This window comes from Octopus bimaculoides, chromosome 2 (assembly GCF_046866305.1).
Source record: "Octopus bimaculoides isolate indiv1 chromosome 2, ASM4686630v1, whole genome shotgun sequence".
Classification (NCBI taxonomy): domain Eukaryota; kingdom Metazoa; phylum Mollusca; class Cephalopoda; order Octopoda; family Octopodidae; genus Octopus; species Octopus bimaculoides.
The window spans coordinates 66,478,467-66,500,390 of record NC_142929.1 but is presented as its reverse complement, the minus strand read 5'-3'; the positions used below and the strand labels follow the sequence as shown (position 1 = coordinate 66,500,390).

The following is a 21,924-nucleotide window of genomic DNA, read 5'->3' as shown; positions in this document are numbered from 1 at the left end:
AACCCACCTAAATTCCATCATAGGGATGAGATACAAAAATTTTGAAATAAATAAATTTATAATAATGGTTTCAAATTTTAGCACAAGACCTGAAATTTTAGTGGGAGGGCAACCCTGAAAGGATGAATTTCAAAATTAGCCTCAGCCAGTCATCCTTCCAGGGTCAGTAAAATAAGTATCAGTCAAGTACTGGGGTTGATGTAATCCCAATAATAATAATAATAGTTTCAAATTTTGGCCAGCAGTTTTCAAAGGGAGAGGGAGAATCAATTGCATCAACAACAATATTTGACTGATACTTATTTTATTGTCCCCAAAAGGGTGAAAGGCAAAGTCAACATCAGTGGAATTTGAGCTCAGAACGTAAAGACATAAAAAATGTTGCCAAGCATTTTGTCTGGTGTGCTAATGACTCTGCCAGCTCGCCATCTTATATAATAATAATAATAATAATAATCATAATAATAATAATAATTTCTCACATTGGTACAAGACTAAAAACTTGCTAAGGTAGGAAAGAGTGAATTTAATTGATTATTTGGTGCTTATTTTACCCCACCACCTCTCTAGGAGATGTAAGAAAGGTGAAACAGACCCTGATGTAATTTGAACTGAAGATAGCAGATACAAACCTAAATATGGTTAAGTTTAATAAATAACATAAAATAAAATAAAATAACATCAGCACAAAATCTGAAATTTGAAGGGAGGAGGTTCATTAACTACATTGACCTCAGTATTTGACTAGTATTTTAGTTTGTTGACTCCAAAAAGGATGAAAAGTAAAGATAACCACAGCAGGATTTGAACTCAGAACATAAAGAACCTGAACAAATACTGCATTGTTGATTGAATATCAGCTTTGATCTCAGTGTGATGTCAAGTTAACCACAAAGAGACACAAACTTGGAGAAAAAAAAATCCAGATTTAGTATTTATTGCACTAGTGTGATAAAAAGGGTCGCCTACTTGACAGTTTCAAGATAGGAAGTAACTTTTAATGGATGACCCAGTCTATTGAACCTTTTCCAGACAATCTGGTACCCATTCTGAACAGCTGGGTAAACTGAAACAATTTGGTACACATTCTGAGCAGCTAAGTGAAAGCTCAGACAAAAGTGTTCTTCTCCAGAAACATAACAAAATGGTTGCAGGGGTATTTAAATTTGTGGTCTAATACCTTCACCCATCTCCACACCCTTTCTGCCAAATCACCATCTCTTTTTTATATAATCACAATTTCTCAGTCACAAAACTACAAATTCGTAAGGGAGGAAGAGGAATATAAATGACTTAATGAATCACAGAAATATTAAGTAGCAGATTTCAAACTCATTATGTAGAGGGATAGAGCTAAATACTGAGTATAGGGGAAGGTATTCGTTCAGCATTCTACCATTTCTGTCAAATTTATGATAAAGATGATTTTTCATGGATATTAGGAAACCTCAAATAAAAGTAATCTACATAAATGGGAATATATGGATTTGTTATTATTTTCTTTAGTCAACTGATATTCTGACCTGGCATAATTTTTACATGTCCAGGTTAGTTGATAGCTACTTGTCCACATTAGTGAAGAGCATGTCTTGGAACCAGAGACTTAGCTTGTACAGATAGAAAGCTTTAAAGGTAGAGAGCTGTCAAATCAGTTGCTCTCAAAAAATAGAATTTGTAGCTTATCTGCAAGTAGTAGTAGTGGTGGTGGTGAATGTTGTACCTAAGACAAACTGAAGAAAATAACAAAAATTTGAAATAGCAAGGGAAATACATGATAAAGAGGTAGGGATAGTACTGGGTTTTGGTCAGTACAAAATGGGAAGTAAAATAAGTGGTTTAATGAAGAGCTTCAGGTTTGCTGAAAAATAGTCTTGATTTTTGGAAGCACATGAAGAGATTGTTTCAGTCAGCAGAATTTGGTGATTTACACACACACACACACACACACACTAGAAAACAAAATTAATTAATAAAATAAAAACTGTTTTAGGGATCACTAGTATTAAGAGAGTAGCTGATATTTGTATTTTGCTAAGACCTGGCCAAATCATTTTCTCATAGTGATTTCTAACTTTTGCACAAAGCCTCAAATTTGGGGTTTGGGTATAGCCAACTCCAGTACTCAAACAATACTTATTTTATACACATCAAAAGGGCAAAAGGCAAAGTTGACCTTGGTGGGATTTGAATTGAGACTGTAAAGGGATGCAAATCAATTCATCATACTGTCACAAATAAGGAACTATTGAGATGTCATTCTTCACATCAAATATTATGACAGTGAAAGAAGACATTTCAGAACCCAATTTTGGTGAAAGGGACAAATCAACAAATTTTCTTTGTTTGCTTTCATTTTCTATGTTTACTAAACCATATATAATGTATTATTTATAAAAGAGAGCAGGACATATACTGAGCAGAAGAGGCAGAGAGGTAAGTAGGTCAAGTTTGTTTAATTTGGCTTTATAATCTTAAATTATATTTCTTCCCTTTTTTCTCAACCATTTCCTTTCTTGTTCCCTATACCATCTATTTCCCTTCTCAGCACTGCACTACCTTCACTCTCACCTCAATGAATATCAATGTCAAATAAGCTCCAAACCACAATCATAACCAGCAATTAAATATCAATTTACATTGTGAAAACTCTTCTCTCAAAATATATTTAAAAAAAGAAAAAAAATGAACACACCCCTCTCAATCCCCACACCCACAAAAAATACATTAAATAACAAAAGGACTTTGATGAACCTTGGTAACATTCAAAAAAATCAATTATAGCATATAATACAACATATTTTATAACTGTTGTAGCAACAAAGAAAAAAAAATTTAGGATAGAATTAAAGGGTGAGATAATTGATGCTAACAAGTACAATGAAGATTTTATAATACTACATCATCATTCAAGGAAAAATAAATATGTCAACCTAGACTGCTTTTGTATTTAGCCATGCAGTTAAAGGTAGGTTAGCATAATATTTCCTTATCTTTTAGAAACAAAACAAAACAGAAAAAAAAAATAATGATGGCATAGAGAAAGCAGTGTTTCTTTTGGGTTCTTTTTTTTTAAAGACATGCTTCTGAGAAATGGTTCAGGTGGAGAGTGTATAAAGAGGCAGATTCCTGCCCTCAACAGTCTGGAGATTAGTTTTCCTACATCAGCTTCTATATTCGAACCTTTTCACGGAGCTGAAAGCAAAAATAGACAAAATATGAATAAATACAACAAAGACGATTATATCAACCAGATTTACTACCTATACAAGACATACAAAACTATATAAAGGCACATTTACCACTCTCAAGATCAGAGCTACTAAGAGTTTAGAAATTCAAACAACTAATTTGAAATATTACAATAGCAAAAACTAACTTCAGAACCGTCATCAAAAGAAGACTCCTCAGGTGGGATAATAAAGTTTTAAGCTGAGAGATTTATATTTGAGTTTTGCTGTATTAAGAGATTTTAACAGTTAGACAGACAAAGACACATGCACATGCACATTCTTACACAGGAACCAGTAAGGCAGCACTGGCAACAATCATCCTCAAATGGTGCTTTTTACGTGCCACTGGCATGGGACCAGTCAGCCAGCACTGGCATCAACCACGCTTGAATGGTACTTTTTACATGCCGCTGGCACAGGAGCCAGTCAGGCGGAACTGGCAACGATCACACTCAAATGGTGCTTTTTACATGCTAGCAACACGGGTGCCAATCAGGTGGTACTGTCATTGGCCACGGCAATGACTTCACTTGACTCAACAGGTCTTCACAAGCGCAGTTTATTGCCCAATGATTGAAGGGTACTCTTAAATGGGCCAGTTAAGCTGCACTGGCATAGACCACGGTTATGGTCTCACTTGGCTTGCCGGGTCTTCTCAAGCACAACATATCTCTAAAGGTCTCAGTCACTTGTTATCGCCTCCGTGAGGCCCGACGTTTGAAGGTCATGTTTCACCACCTCATCCCAGGTCTTCCTCTTCCACAGATTCCCTCTAATGCTAGGGTGTGACACTTTTTCACATAGCTGTCCTCATCCAAACGCAACACATGACCATACCAGCACAGTTGTCTCTCTTGCACACCACATCTGATGCTTCTTATGTCCAACTTTTCTCTCAGCATACTAGCTTCATTTCTTGCAAGCTTACGCATGTCCTCAGCAGCCACGGCCCATGTTTCACTGCCATGTAGCATGGCTGTTCGCACACATGCGTCATACAGTCTACCTTTTACTCTGAGCGAGAGGTCCTTTGTCACCAGCAAAGGTAAGAGCTCTCTGATCTTTGCCCAGGCTATTCTTATTCTAGCAGCTACACTCTCAGAGCACCCACCCCAACTACTGACTTGGTCACCTAGGTAATAGAAGCAATCAACTACTTCTAGTTTTTCCCACTGGCATGTGACGGAAGTTGTTTTCTGCACATTTTCTGTGTTTATAGCACCTGAGCATATGCCACATACAAAAACTATCTTCCCAGTTAGCCTTCTTTGATATTGCTGCACCTCTTATGTGTCCATATCTTACATCGGGTACATCTTACGGAGTTTCTACCTACGCCTTTTCTACAGATGTCTGTATGAATGTGTGTGTGTATAATTGTGTGAGACTATAAGTGTACTTGCCTGCAGACATGTGAGACTGTGGGTGTCAATGTACATTTGGATTTGTATGTCTTGTGGTGTGGGTGTGATGGAGTGTGTGCGTGCAGGGGTCTATAAGCATTGCATGAGGGTGTGAGTGTGTCTGTCCGCATGCATGTGCTCCATGGTGGAAGTGTTGATGTGATCTCTGTATGTGTTTGGGTGGGTGAATATTTGTGCCCTGAGGGATGTATCCATGTGTGTCGGTGTGTTTCTGTATGTATGTATAGCTGTGTGCATGTAAGATTGACTGACATACATGTGGTGAGTGCTGGTATGTGCCCATGGATATAGTTATTAATGTATGCATCTTTATGTCTTTGCATTGATTTAAAATTAAGAATGTGTGTCTCTTTGTCTGTGTGACTGTCTAACTGTTAAAATCTCTCAAACAGCAAAACTCAAATGTAAATCTCCCAGCTTAAAACTTTATCATCCTACCTGAGAAGTCTTCTATGTACTGTGCATTGCATCTGGTGTTATTGCATAATTCCATGCCCACAGGGGAACAGTGCATCTTGAAGATGAAACAATTGTTGTGGTAATAAAAAAAATTTTATTGGTACATTCAGACTTCTCTTTTTATCTTTAATATATGCCCAACGTCCATCCTGGAATTATTACAATGATGTTTGCTAACTATCGCTGATGATGCCTGGTAGCCAAAAGTGGTGAATGTTCTTTGCAGACACACGACCTGGAACTTACTCAGAAATAAGGTTTCAATACTGTGTTTAACATGTATTTTCTTTACCTTAATTCTTTAACCTTATATTTGACTTATATATATATATGTAAGATTCAGTTGAATAAGGTACTCAAGTTGCTACGCCTGGTTAAGTTGGTGTAAAATACACACACAACAATAATTTGCAAATATCAATCTTGGTATATAAGTACCAGCAGAAACAAATCCCTGTAGTGCTTGAAGAAAATTAGATTCAACTGAGTATACAATCCACTCTTGAGCTATCCAGAGGTGTACACTTTATTAAATGCACAGTCCATAATAAACTTCAGAATATGCGAAGGGCACATTCTGAAATAGGTGAGTAACATATAAATAAATAACAAATGAAGGAGGGAAGGATATGTGTGACAGGTTTCTTTCAGATTCTGTCTACCAAATCCAGTCACAAGGTTTTGGTTGGCCCAGGACTATGATAGAAAACACTTACCCAAAGTGTCATGCAGTGGGACTGAACATGAGACCACATGGCTGGGAAGCAAGTTTCTCATTCACACAGCCACATATGTGCCTATCATATATAAACTTATTTATATATAATATAGAGAAGTAACCCATAAATTATATATATAAAATGAAGTCCAACCCATGCCAGCATGGAACATGGATGTTAATTGATGATGAAAGAACTACTTCATGCCTGTGCTATATGTAATGAAGTAACTTCAAAATGCTTAGATGACTGTCTATAAATAAAACAAGAGAATAAATACTTACATATCGAATTTGAATTTCACTCAGAATGAGCATCCCTATGAGTACAGCCCAGCCCACGTAAAGCATAAACGTCAAAAATTCCTGAAACACAAAATGAAAATTTACTACCATATTTTGTTATTGCAGAGAGAGAGAGAAAGAGAGAGAGAGAAAGAGAGAGAGAGAAAGAGTGTGTGTGTGCGTGCGTGCGTGCGTGTGTGTGACATCAGGAAAATTCAATGTTCTCAGTGTTTTAGCCATGGAGTGATGGTAGAAATGATTGATAGTGTTCTACTGTCTTTTACTTTTATCCTTTACTTCTTTCAGTCATTTTGACTGAGACCATGCTGGGGCACCACCTTGAAGGGTTGTAGTGGAACAGATCCATCCCAGGACTTTTTATGCCTAGTACTTATTTTATCAGTAGGTTTTGCTGAACTGTTAAGTTACAAGAACGTAAACACACCAACACCTGTTGTCAAATGGTGGTGGGGGACAAACACACACACACATGTATGTATGTATGTATGTATATATATATATATATATATATATATATATACAGAATGGACTTCTTTCAGTTTCTGTCTACCAAATCCACTCACAAGGCTTTGGTCAGCCCAAGGCTATAGTAGAAGACACTTGCCCAAGGTGCATGCAGTGGGACTGAACCTGGAACCATGTGGTTGAGAAGCAAGCTTCTTACCACACAGTCATGTCTACACCTGTGTGAATATTTTTACCATGACCTGGCTAGCTCCTTAAGGATGAGGTTTCAAAATCAGTACTACGAAAAAACATTTGTTAATTAAACAGTATTCCCACCGTTCACAACAATGGATTATACTTATAGTACTTATTCAAAGCTAGGTGGATTGGGGCAGATACTGTTAAATATGAGCAGAAAGCAGTACAAGAGACAAGGTGTGAATACTGACTTTTAAACAGAAATTGAAACTATGGACATGTCCAGCATGAATCTATTGAACAATAAACCAGTACAAAAACACGAGATGTTTTAATACCAGCAAGTTAGCACACAAATGCAATATATGTAGTCTTGTTACAGGGTCAAATGATAGACTTGCATAAAACACCTGGAAGATCCAACAATGCTAGTTCATTATCAATAAAAGTCAGAGTAAAGAAATATGAATAATAGGAAGAGTACCACACAAACTAAGAGTGAAACATCATCAATAAAACATCCTTCAATGAGGATACAATAACTGAGTCTTCCCCAAAAGCCCCACAACACAATCATTATACATGTGGGACTTCTAATGTTTCAGGAGACAATGGATCTGCACTCAAGACATATCTCGTGTAACTCTGGGTAAGGGATTGTTTTTATTTATTTATTTTTTTATTTTTTAAGGAAGGATAGCAGTTGTTTTGGCATGCAAGTTTCCTCTTCTCTATGCCACAGAGGATGTCCAAGAAGCACCAGCTAGCCCTGAAGTTTGTGAGTCAAGTTGGAGACACCAGCTTCCCTTCAGGTTTAACAATTACATGTGAGAAAAACACTAATTACTGGTTGGAGATGTTGTACTGACATGAACACAAAAGCAGGGAAACAACTCCAGTATTAGGTGTCTGGCTATCTATGTAACTCTCCAGCAGAGAAAAGGTATAAAAGGTGCTTGGAACTGACAGTGAGAGACATTTCGAAGTGAGACTAAAGAAAAGTAAGAGTTATATTAAAGCTCCAGTATGCAGTCATTGATTTTAAACCTGTTGAAGAATACAACAATTAACACCGTAAGGAAGAAAGGCAAAACTGATCTGGTTGATTTGAGCTTGGAAATATTTTATATGAAGTAAAATACACCAATAGTATCCAAAAATGATTAGAGAAAATGCTAATTAAAACTGTATAGATAAAAAAATATTCAGAAAGTGCCATCTTTACCACTATGAAGGTTAGAGATCAAAAGAAATACATTAAGATAACAGGTTACCAAAATCTACAGCAGTTACAAAATAACAAATTAAATGTATACACACCCAAATTTTATCTATAAAAACTGCAATTAGCACCATCTGCATGAGTGCTTGTCCATCAACAATCCTCCACAGCCAGATAATGCACCAGGTACTGGTTAAATGCAATGCCTCGGTCTGATGTGCCTACAATAATAACAATACACATGCATCACAGCTAAAATAGCAAACATACATCTGACTTTGATTATAAATCATCATACATAATTACAAGGAGAATCAAGGAGGGGTGAAAGAAAGCAAATTTTGTTAAATTACCAATTTATTTTTTCATTTATGATTATCTAAGCTCATGTAGAGGCTATTTTCTACTTTGATGATTTTGGTTAGAGCATTATTAAAATTAGGAGGGTATGGAGTAATACATTTTATGTGAATATTTAAGTTTCTAAGTGATGGTCAAATTATGTTGATAGTTGGTTATTTGTATATAGGGGGCATTGCTACAGTATAAGACACAGAGTTATGAGACAAGCTGACAAGGGAATGTGTTGTTTCTCAACCTGTAGAAAAGGCAACTAAATTTCTTTCAAATCACACTACCATCTTTAAAAAAGTAAAAGATACATTAGATAATATAGTCTTACATAGCTATAAAAAAAATGACAATGACTATAGTTTGATGCCTTTGATTAAAGACCTTCTTGGTAGAAATTGACCCAGTGTCTTCCACTTTAAATTTTAGGACATTTGTTATCATAAATCTATCTTAGAAAATAAATACTTTTTATGTTGGTGGAAGAAAAACATGCAGCAAAGAAATAGATGGGCAAAGCCATGGTTACAGATATGGCTGTGGGTACAGTTATCACTATGAGTACAGTAATAGATATAGGTGTAAATACAACCATGGGTCACATATAGCTAGGAGTACAGGAATGGCCAAAAACAGAAGGCTAACTAGTTCTAAGGAAGTTAGCTTTACAATCTTGTGATTCTCAGTTTGATTCCACTATGTAGGACTAGGGACAGACTGTACCCATTCTTGAGTGGTAGACTTAATCAACAACACCACCTGGCCTTTGTGTGCCATTAGAAAGGTCCATTCTGTTGCAAGCATGCAAATTTAATATCCTAATGTGCTGCTTCATTCGATAGCAATGCATATGTTGTTGTTGTTTTTTCTTCTCCCTTCCCCACCAACTCACACCTGTCTTGGACAACCTGAAAACAGGTCAGATGTGCTGCCCTTCCTCATTTGATTATATGATAAAAAATAAATAAATAAATGTTTTTTTACATATTTAGGAGCTTGCACACCTTTGCATAACTTAGTTGCTAAGTATCTACAATAATAAATTTTGCTTAAAAAAAAAATATATATATATATATATATATATATATATATATATTGTATTTCAGGATGGTCATTTTTTGTTTTTCGACACACGCATAAACACACAAACAAACAAACACACACATATCTTTTCTACCCTGCTAAAATATGATAGGAGGAAGAGAGTGAAAAGCATGGTTGTGCTAGGTGAGGTAGAATGAAGACTGACACAAATAGGCCATGAAAGAAGAAGAGGTGAGAAAGGAGAAGAAACATCATCATCATCATCATCATCGTTTAACGTCCGCTTTCCATGCTAGCATGGGTTGGACGATTTGACTGAGGACTGGTGAAACCGGATGGCAACACCAGGCTCCAGTCTGATTTGGCAGAGTTTCTACAGCTGGATGCCCTTCCTAACGCCAACCACTCAGAGAGTGTAGTGGGTGCTTTTACGTGTCACCCGCACGAAAACGGCCACGCTCGAAATGGTGTCTTTTATGTGCCACCCGCACAAGCCAGTCCAGGGCACTGGCAACGATCTCGCTCGAAAATCCTACGGGAGCCAGTCAGGCGGTACTGGCAACGGCCACGCTCAAAATGGTGCATCTCATGTGCCACCCGCACAAGAACCAGTCCAGGGGCACTGGCAACGATCTTACTTGGCTTGCCGGGTCTTCTCACGCACAGCCCATTTCCAAAGGTCTCGGTCCGTAGTCATCGCCTCGGTGAGGCCCAATGTACGAAGGTCTTGCCTCACCACCTCAGCCCAGGTCTTCCTGGGCCTACCTCTTCCACGGGTTCCCTCAACTGTTAGGGTGTGGCACTTTTTCACGCAGCTATCCTCCTCCATTCTCACCACATGTCCATACCAGCGCAATCGTCTCTCTTGCACGCCACAACTGATGCTTCTAATGTTCAGCTTTTCTCTCAAGATACTTACACTCTGACGGGTATTCACATTGACATTACACATCCAACGGAGCATACTGGCTTCATTCCTTGCGAGCTTACGTATGTCCTCAGCAGTTACAGCCCATGTTTCACTAACTGACAGAAGGAGGTGAGACAATTTCACTCACACACGTACTAGCACACACACACACACACACACACACACACACACACACAACCACCTGAATACAAACATAATAAATTACATTTTAAGGTATGAAGTAAATAAAATCCTGAAATGTTCTCCTGTAACTCTGATATCTGTTCTCAATCAAATGTAGACACACTAACATACATAAATGGCATGCTGAAGCATTGAAAAAAAAAATGGAAATATCTCATGCTATAAAAGTTTAACTTTTCTGATTCAAACTGAAAGATATATATGTAATTATAAGATCCAAGGATCTAAGTGTAGGAAGTTTGTAAGCTTTGAGCAGTACATGGTAGGTATAAAAAACAACGTTCAGGAAAGATAATAATTTATTGGCATCCAAGGCTGTAGGCTTTTCCCATATTGAAATTTGATAAGCTTAGCAACTTGGGTTGCTATATGAATGCAAATAAATATCCAAATTGAGAGAGTGAGGCAAGTAAAATTCAGGCTACATATGTTTTCTAGCTAGCAGATTCTCTGATGTAATAATTACTCAATGAGGGGTATTCCGCTAGCTACTCATCAGGCCGAGGATATTGTAATTATATGAAGGTTACATTGTTGTTAAGAAATCTCAAGTTAACTTGCCAAAGATATAATTTGAAATGTGTGGCAAAGCTGGAAGATAAGAATAGAAAAACCAAATAAAAAAACAGATAAAAAAAAGAAAAACTGTTTGAAAATATAGGAAACATATGTAGCCTGAATTTTACCTGCTCCACTCCCTCAATTTGGATCTCCACTCCCTCAATTTGGATTTATATATCTATATATATATAAAAATGTGTGTGTGTGTGTGTGTCTGTGTGTGTCTGTGTGTGTGTGTGTGTGTCTGTCTGTCTGTTTGTCTCTCTCTCTCTCTCTCTGTGTCTGTGTCAAAAGTGAAACAAAAATACTCATGTCAAATACTTTCACTTTGATAATGAAACTTTTCCACTATTTCAGTATCAAAACTGAAACAATCACATTTCGATGCTGTAATGACAGATACTTTCACTTTAATGGTTTCATTTTCATACTGGATCTACAACAGTGAAACTATACAGGCATACATATATACATACATACATGCATATATATATATCTGCACAAATGTATCCATATACATGTACATATATATATGTGTGTGTGTGTGTGTGTGTGTGTGTGTGTGTGTGTGTGTGTGTGTGTGTGTGTGTGTGTGTATATATATATATCAGCATGACCGCAGCCACTTGGCTGAAACACATATATATATATATATATATATATATATATATACAGAGAGAGAGAGAGAGAGAAAGAGAGAGAAAGATACATGTATACATATAGATGTTTATGCACACGTATATGTATGGATATATATAGATATACATCTATATGCATACATGTATATGTATACATATGTGTAGATGTATATATATAGATGTACATGTAATATGTACACATATATACATGCATACAGATATCTATACATATATACACCCATACACACACACATTAGTCATTTGTTTTTTTTATCCAAAACTACGTCAAAAGTACTGAATGGATCTTTATGAAATTTTGAAATTATAGTCTATGCATAACGGCCATAACCCCCATGAAAATTCATATATTTTTGATGTTGATGAAATTTTAACCATACGTATTACACACAAATAAAGTAATATTTCTAATATTCTTCTTCTTAGAAGTTACAAAGACCCCTTTATGGGGACTTCACACCCACAATTTAGTCATTTTTCCTAAGCAAAGACAAATACAGTTGTACTACTGGAAGATATAGGGTCACTTGAACATAACAGATGAGCATTATTTCTAATTCAACGGTACAACAGTGTAAGACTATCCTTTCAGATAGAGTTACATTGTGATTTCTGCAAAGTGGTGCATAAATTGTCAAGTAAATGAGACGCATCTTTGTCTCCACTGATTCACTTGCAAAGTGTTGAGTAAAATTATTTCGTTGCAGACCTCCTTTGAGTCTTTTTATTATCACTGGGTCACATAGTCCCCAGTTGGTAATATTGATTTCAAGGCCTTCCCAGATGAGTGACTGGTTGTTCTATGACATTTATTGATTGTAAATTTTTTCTGCACAGTTACCTATCGGTATAGTGGTCATTTGCAAACTCCAGAGGCGACACTTTCATTTCTCTTTACTCCAAACGTCACACGTTATTTCAATTGGGTCATGCCCTTCCAATTGCTATAGATCCGTAATGCATCTTACAGCTGTGCCTGTCACCTGTATGGTGAGGAATCCTACATTGGGGAGTAGTAACGACTAGGTTAGAGTAGCTGACTGATTATCGTGATCATTCGTCTTTTGGTTTCCTGTAGCTTTGCTCTATTTTACAAACCCAGTGAACATACATACATTTCCTATTTCAAAGAAATTCAAACAATACATATAAGACCCAAGTTAAAAACATTCCCAACAATTCATCTTCTCTGGTTGACATTAACACACCCATCCTCAATAGGGGCCTTAACTCCCACATTTTTCAGCTCCATGAGCTCCATTTTTCAGGAGCAAAATCCTTTTTACAGGGTCCATAACACTGGAATTTTGGAATGTGCGCATAAATATCAGAATGTGTTTCTGTGTGAATCCCTAAAACTCGAGAACTACACAACCAATTTCATTCCAAATTAAAACATGCCTTACTTAGGGTCCATGTAGTGTCTTAGGCCAAAAAAAATTTTAACTTCTTGCATAGTTCGAGCTCACAGCAATATCATATCTCCTCCACTATTTCAGTATTACGTGTCAAAACTGAAACAATAACATCACTCTACTGTAATGTCAGAGACTTTCACTTTAATACTGAAACTATTCCACTATTTCAGTATTACATGTCAAAAGTGAAACAATAACATGTCGCTACTGTAATTTCAAATACTTTCACTTTAATACTTTCAATTTCATACTGAAACTATACTCTCACATATATACAGGCATACTCTAAGACCCAAGTTAAAAACATTCCCAACAATTCAACTTCTCCGGTTGACATTAACACCCCCACCCCCAATAGGGGTCTTCATTCCCACATTTTACAGCTCCATGAGCTCCATTTTTTAGAAGCAAAATCCTTTTTACAGATTCCAGAAGACTGAAATTTTGGAATATGCGCATAAAGATCAATAGTATGTCTCATGATTAGAATTTTTTTAGGGTGTGTAAAGAAGGAAAGAACCCTCATGTGCAATTTTGATGAAATTCGAATCATATGTATTCCAGTTCCTTACACGAAATATAAGAGAATAGTCTCATTCTTCATTTGCATGTAACACGGGCAACGCCGGGTATCTCTGCTAGTGTGTATATATATATATATATATATATATATATATATATATATATACACACACACACACGTTTATGAATTTGTGTTGCAAGATTCCTGATGTGAAGTCATAAGTTGAAACAGATATTGTTGTTTTACGGGGTGGTCATTTCTTTTTTTTTTTTTTGCTTAATAAACACATGCACTATATATTCGTTCTTCACTTATTTATTACTGTTTTTATTCAAACTAATGTCCATTGACCAGAAATCTTTCGTCACACATCTGTGACCGCCTCAGTGACACTTTCTGTCTTTGTGTGTGCTCTTGCTCAGCTTATTCCATTCTGTTCTTCTATGATGTGTATCCTTATATGCGCCTGCATCTGTGTTAGTGTGTGTGTGTGTGATTATTCTCAGTAGCATAATGACCCTCTCCTCAGCCCCATCTCCTCGCACATAGTGGGTGAGAGTACCAAGATCACACTCAAGGGCCACATATTTAAGTTTAGTAACAAGATATACGCCCAAGAGGAAGGTGCAGCCATTGGTGTCAGTATCGCTGGTGATGTGGCTAACTTATTTATGGTATTGTGGGTTAGGAGACTCAAAGAGAAATTAGCAGAGAGCTCCATAACCCTAACCATGTACTCCCGCTATATGGATGATATCAAGATAGTAGCCAAAGCACCCCTACAAGACAATGTTGATCTAGGAGCTAACACTATGGAGAGCATCCCACAAATAGCTAACTACATCCACCAGAGTATCAAAGTAACAACAGACTACTCTAACAAGCACCCCAACTATAGGCTACCAGTTTTAGACATGGAACTCTGGTTAGAAATCAAGAACAATAAGGTCCAGATCCTTCACTCCTATTATACCAAACCCATGGCCTCTAAATACCTTGTCCACAAGAACACAGCCATGACCATCCCGAAATACAATGTGTGTGTGTGTGTGTGTGTGTGTGTGTGTGTGTGTGTGTGTGTGTGTGTGTGTGTGTGTGTGTGTGTGTGTGTGTGTGTGTGTGTGTGTGTGTGTGTGTGTGTGTGTGTGTGTTTATGAATTTGTTTTGCAAGATTCCTGATGTAAAATTGTGAGAATGTACTAAACAGAGCAGGAAGAGACACATGGGGTGGAAAAGTCACTGAAGAGGTCACAGGTGTGTGATGAAAGAATTACAGACAATGGGAAATAAAGACAAGAACAATAATAAATGAAGAATGAATATATAATGTTTGTGTTTATTTGGCAAGAAAAAAAATTACCATCTCAAATATATATATATATGTGTGTGTGTGTGTAATGAGTGATCATAGGGAGAGAGAGAGAGAGAGAGAGAGAAAGAGTAGGAAACAGCAAAAGTGTAAGAGAGAGTAGAAGAGAGATGGTGTAGTGCTAGGGTATATTCACAGGTAACAATAATCTGAGCATAGAACCTGGGTAGAAAAATAGAGTGTGGGTGTTGCAGGGGGTAGGATACTGTGAGCAAGGCAGTGAGAGCAAGAAAGAAGATTGGAAAACAATGGTAATTTATGAAGAGAAAATGTGAGGAAAAGAAAGATGCAGTTAGAAGAAGGGTTGTAGTTCGGTTTCTAGGGTAGAGTGGGTGAAAAGTGTGTTCATGTGGTTCTGTAAGAAAACTCATAAAGTGGGCCATGATTTCAACTTTTAGGGATGAAATTTGTCAGGGAATTTTGTCAGCAATATCATTCACAAATGTATCAAAGTAACTAAATTGTGGTAAGTAAACTCCAAAGCCTTTTTCAGTATTCCTTGCCATAAATCATGCATACTCATTTACTTGTTTCAGTCATTTGACTGCGGCCATGCTGGAGCACTGCCTTTAGTTAAGCAAATCGACCCCGGGACTTATTCTTTATAAGCCTAGTACTTATTCTATCAGTCTCTTTTGCTGAACCGCTAAGTGACGGGGACATAAACATGCCAGCATCGGTTGTCAAGCAATGCTAGGGGGACAAACACAGACACACACACACATATATATATATATATATACATATACGACAGGCTTCTTTCAGTTTCCGTCTATCAAATCCACTCACAAGGCTTTGGTCAGCCCGAGGCTATAGTAGAAGATGCCATGCAGTGGGACTGAACCCAGAACCATGTGGTTGGTAAGCAAGCTACTTACCACACAGCCACTCCTGTGCCTTTGTGAATAAATTTTTAATATACATGTTAATCGCTGTCATTTTCCATGGTACAGACTCACCAATAATTTAATAAAATATTTAGAACAATTTTCAATCATTAAATAAAGAGATTTTCATTGTTTTAACCTCAAAAAATATCAAAACAATTTATATAAAACTCTCCCTTATATTTAGTTCACTTTTTTCTATCAAATCCTTCAAAATGTTTTCAATAAAAGTTTAATTATTTTTACTATACAAGTCTGTATCAAATAAATGGAATGTATGTTATGTCAACACATTTATTAAATACCATTTTCAGTTTATTTTCAATACATTTATGACATCAATTTTGATGTCAGGTATATTATTGTAAATAATAACTATATACAGTTATAATGAAAGACGTTTGTTTAATGTAATTTTGATATTGAAAGATGACTGGCATCTAATTAGGCAACTTGCAACAACACCAGAGGATACTATGTCATAGGTTAAAAACCACTTCAATAGGGATTGTTGAGGAATTTTGAACCAAACAAGAAAGCATCTAGTCATGAGACCTGTTAGGTCTAGCAGACAAATCTCCCCCAAAGCACACTTTACTATCTTCAAAAAGATAGGTCACACTGAATAATGTGAACCTAGATATATTAAGTCTGAAAAAAAAAAAAGATAAGCTAGTCATGACTGGAATACCAGACACAAGGATTAAGAGCTGACTTAAGACTGAACAACTACCTGAACTTGATAAATAAGGATGGGAGAAAAAATAGAGAAAAAAAGGCAGGCAGGCAGACTGTTATACTGCACTTCAGAATATAATTACCTGCATATTAGTGTTCGCAAGCTGTGGCAACATTATGTATCTAAAACACTGGGTCTATGGAATATAGTTATCAACTGTCTCTGCTCATACTTCCTCCACTAATGCATTCCCATCTTTCTTGTCTCTCCTCCTCCCATCACCCTTATGTCCAGTCCTACCCAGGTACTGCACTAATTACAATGACCAGTCCTTCTTTCACAGAACATCAGCCTCCTGGAATCCCCTCCCTGCTCATACCTTTCCTTACATGTGTTGAGTAACATACATCCACGATGAGCATTAATAGATTATTGACATCGATTTCACCTTTCTAAAAGGGCTTGTGAAGGCCTTGGACATTGCCCCTTCCTCTAAACCAAAAAGTATGGACTGACCATGGCTCCATAACCATAACAAAAGTATTTGATGACAATGACAACAGTCTAATGCCAACAAATCTAGTTTGTCCAATAGCTGTTTCCAAATCAAGAGATTAAGGGCATTATGCACTTCATTCAACAATGGACAAACATTTTGCTTTTTCCTTCCCAATATTTTTCTTAAATATGTTTAACGTATAACAAAATAAAAGTACAAAGGTAATCTTAGATATATTATGCTTGAAAAGAAGACATAATGGTTACAACTGGAACAGATCCGCTTAATCAGCACTCACTTGAGGCTACAAAACAACATAGGAATGTTCGCCCAACACTGAAATGCTTACAAAATAACCATTAAGAAAGGATACTTTCATACAAAAAGTAGTCAACCAACCCTCTTTTCTTTTGAATTGTAGCCAACAGAATTTTTATTATTCTCCTCCCACTATGTTTCAACCAAGACAATTTTGTAATACTCCTACAGATAGTCACCACACATGGAACCTGCACACACACACGGACAATAAAACTGCACTCTTCGCCAGTAAATCTCTGATATCTCCAATACAACTAAGTGACCAGCCCTGTTTGTGTCCCTTCCATTACTCTCAAACTGTGCACTCCAGAGTTAGCTCCTTTTCTTATCAAACTCTTCAAGCTTTCTGTAAAGGGATTTAGTCTATGGAAACATACAACCAAATGTCATTCATAAGAACCTTTCAGATCCCTGCCAGACGCCACTCTATGAACCTCACTTCCAACATTTCAAAGGTGATGGAAACAGTTATCACCAATCACTACTTTCATTCCCTTTCGTTCTTCTCTCAGTAACCCTCTGCACAGTTTTGTACAGGCAGATCTATAAGAAACTTACTCCCACAGCCAGCTTCAAGGGAAGTAATGTTGTTTCCCTTTATGTGAGTAAAGCCATCAACCATGTATAGTGTGTGAACAACCTAGTTAAGATAGCAAATTCGAGTTAATGTTAAATCATCTATCTCTCTTATATCTTCGATCAGAAGTTTTTTATCAGCTAACCTCATCACATCAGTTTGTATCTCACTGCTTAACTATCTTCCCACACACTTCCTTTCTATACACTAACTTTTTTTCTGTTTTATCCACATATTCCTACTCAGATAACACCACCCTTCAACCTTAACCTACCACATACAGATGCCATATACATGCATGATAAACACTTCACACCAGACTTGCATTCCTATGTACAAAGACTTCTTCATGATATAATCATTAAAAACATCAGAGAGAAAAAGTCTTGCACTAAATAACATCAATAAAATGGTATAAAATTCTATGTCTCAAAATCACAAAAGAACTTTTGAAAGGCCAGGGACTGACCTTTCCAAAAACTAGAATGCACTCCACATTGGAGCACTGTGCACATATTCAAGACAGTGCTGCTATTACAAAACTAAAAACATTCTAGATCACATAAAAGAGGCTATCCAGCTAATTAGCAAATATTCACTCACCATAGTACTATACCCACAGGATTATGGATGTGTTACTTTATCTCTCTGCATTTTCATCTGCAACTACATTGGTTGAATGTAGCGAAGTACATACAATAACAACAAGCATTTTAAAATAATTTCCCTGTTCAATAATGGGTTAACTATGTGGACCACATGACGGTCTTCTCTATTTTGCCCTATCTTATACATGCCTCCACACCAACCCCCTTGCCCTCATTTCCTTCTCCATCATCTTTAACCCTGTAATCTTAGTCTTTCTTTTCTTCTACTTCCTTTTACATTCATTTCTATCACTCCTCCCAGTCACTTGCATTTGTAGCGAAGCTGCTCTCTCTCTCTCTATTATATATATATGAAAGCAGACGTAGCAGATAACAGCTAGCCTTCAGCCACTTCTTTGGACCTTATGTCCACCACTCTGATTGGTTGGTATTGGCGTATTTTTCTTTCTTATTCTGTCTCGTGCCAGGGTGCAACCCAACCAATCACCGCCTTCAGATAAGGTCGCGTTCGACAGTTTTCTGAACCCCTGTTTGAGCCGATTATTTCTCATAAATAGCTAGCTTGTCTGCGCTAAAGTTTGTCTCGGCTTTAGACCTTCTGAGGTCTAGCCGCTGACCACAGAGCACCAGCCATTTCCAGCAACAACATGACTCCGCTTCACTGGAGATCCAACACTTCGTTCAATTAACTGTTTACTACAAGCTTCTTTGTCGCCAGTGTCTACACCAACTTCTCTAAGTACACACTAAACCAGCAACGCTAACATAACTTTCTTCACGCTGTTTGTGAAATGCTTCACCAAGGTTAACAGCAAATTCAACCTGCAAGAACTCCTGTACCAAGTAACCAACAACAGCGTTAAAGCCTCAACTTCTTACACGACATGTGTCTTACTTCGGCTCTGCTTTCAACGCCACAACCTCTTGGTACAGCACTTCAACTACTGTGTACCTTAGCTATGAACTGGTATTTCCCATCTTTGTGTCTGGACTTTCTACTAACGTCCTTTGTTTTTTATATTTGTGCCAACCATGCGATGCACTAAAGGAGCCATTCCTTCGTCACCATCTCCTGGTCGCACGGTCGTTACACATTCTTCCTCAGCATATGATCCAGCCATCTCATCCAATTTCTTTTCACAACATTCATCAGTGGCTTTACTCCCACCATACTCTGCAATTCATTGTCTGTCTTCCTCTTACTCAATGATATTTCCACTCATCCATTGAACCATTCTCATTCTGCTCTTTGTAGCCTTATCTACTGCCCTGTATTTGTTACCTATGTCTTATTCCAAGAAAGCTTAGCACTTCTTATACATGCAGTATATACCGTTCCCTTCAGTGTCATTAACACTTTCCTCCTCAGTAGCACACTGCTTGGTTCATGGAATTTTCATGTGCATCTCACTTTAGCCACCATAGCCATGCCTGATCCACCTTCTCCATTCAACATGTCTCCTAGATAACAAAATATTGTGCCACCTTCCATTTCATGTACTTTCCAAGATCCAACTCAAAATTCTCTCCATCCACAGCACCCACACTAAAATATATACCCCACACTAAAATGTAATTGTCACATTAGTTAATAACCTCACATCACAAAATTTTTGATGAACTCAAGTTAAATACCTCTGACATAATTTTTCACAACTTCTAATTTAGGAGCATTATGGCATACTTTAGTTGAAGGTTGGTAGCCAGTCATTTGATATAAAAATGGATATGTGCTTTGTATACTGAAGTTGAATGTTACAGCTGAATAAAACAACTTGATTCTCAGTAACTGTTTCTTATCAATTTATTCAGTTAAAATAAATCAACCTACAGACAAAGATACATTTACCATGACCACTCTGTTTATCCAGAAATTAAACAAAACTTGCCACAAAAGCAAAAAAGTTAAACATTTTTCTTGAATGTGATAGTAAAAAATTCTTACTCTATCTTTGTTAATCCAACAGACATCAATCACAGAAGTTCAGAAAGAGAGAGAGAGAGAGAGAGAAAGAGAGAGAGCAGAGAAAGAGAGAGAGAAAAGAGAGAGAGAGAAAAGAGAGAGAGATAAAAGAGAGGAGAGAGAGAGAGAGAGAGAGAGAGAAAGAGAGCTTGCAAAGGACACCAGTACTATTAATTCTTGATGTACAATTTTTTAAAACAAAATGTATTGAGAAAATGGTATATAAAATGTTATGAGATAAAGATTGGGCTGTGGTAGTGAGATAAAGACAAGCAGAGATGCAGCAAGATAGAGATAGAAAAAGATAAAGACTTGTAGAGATGTAGTTACATATGGACAACAATGTAAAAGAGAATGTAAAATTGTACTTACTTTGTCCTGAGCATCTGAAATAGGCACTTGAAGAATACCTGAGAACCTCTCAACAGTTTTGTCCCATGAAAATGCAGACATTGCAAGCAGCATGCCAAAACTGAAAGTTCTCCAAAAGGCCATCCAACTGCTTACATGACCATTTTTTTTAGTATTTCCAGTCCCGTTTTCAACGGGTTTTGTCCATGGTAATATATCCTGCTGATTTTTCAAAGGTGGGTATCTACAGACATAGACAGCCATTCCTATACACAAAGCAGTACCACCGCTTATATCACAGACAGAATCCACCAGGTAACCTAACGATGAACGGTGAGATTTGTAGATATGGCCAGCACCAACATGTGCTCTATAGACAACACCATCAAAGGCATCAAGGAAGCAACGAAACTGGTAGATAAGAACACCCATTCGACGGTTGTAGAGAGAGTCCGAAGATATCAGCTTGCCAGCAATAATAGCAATGAAAACGTGGGAAAAACTAATCATATTTGGGGTAATAAAGTAAAAGACATGACTGAATTGCGTGATTTCATCAAAGTATTCAGCAACAGGAGAGAGAATGTAGTGATCAACAGGATCTGTCATTAACAGTTTCACTGTAAGTGGCCGGAAAGGGGAGAAACTGCCGTTTTTCTTCTCATTTAGAACAGACTTTTGAAGTGTGATGTACAAAATTATATCCATAATTCCAAAATAAACAAAGATAATAAAACTGAATAAATATAATCCATTTTTGTCTTTGCGCAGTGCTTGTAATGAAACCATTTTGACAGATGTTTAAGTGGCTGTTCAAGACAATTTTAGCAGGATGCAGAAGTACTACGCCATTTGAAAACTGGTTGGTATCTGCAAAAGAAGAAACAAAGTCAATAATTGGTTAATAGCAAAATGCAACTAAACAAATTATTTCAAAAGATCTAACAAAAAAAATTTTTTTAATAAGATCGATTTGTTGTTTGACACAAACCAAGCTGC

The 21,924-nt window shown here is 37.0% G+C and overlaps 1 protein-coding gene across 2 annotated transcripts in view; it reads right to left on the bottom strand.

Annotated features, from left to right (window-relative positions):
- Nucleotides 1-1,425: 1,425 nt before the first annotated feature.
- The window catches only part of LOC106883106 (ceramide phosphoethanolamine synthase), a 54,826-nt gene continuing 34,327 nt past the window's right edge, over nt 1,426-21,924 (bottom strand). For both annotated transcript variants that reach the window (XM_052977889.2, XM_052977882.2), the window contains 4 exons: nt 20,947-21,795; nt 8,103-8,225; nt 6,117-6,197; nt 1,426-3,192 (listed from right to left, as the gene is read on the bottom strand). In XM_052977889.2, the coding sequence (XP_052833849.1) occupies nt 3,169-3,192; nt 6,117-6,197; nt 8,103-8,225; nt 20,947-21,714 (996 nt within the window). In that variant the 5' untranslated portion in view covers nt 21,715-21,795 and the 3' untranslated portion in view covers nt 1,426-3,168. The remainder of the gene's footprint in view (nt 3,193-6,116; nt 6,198-8,102; nt 8,226-20,946; nt 21,796-21,924) is intronic.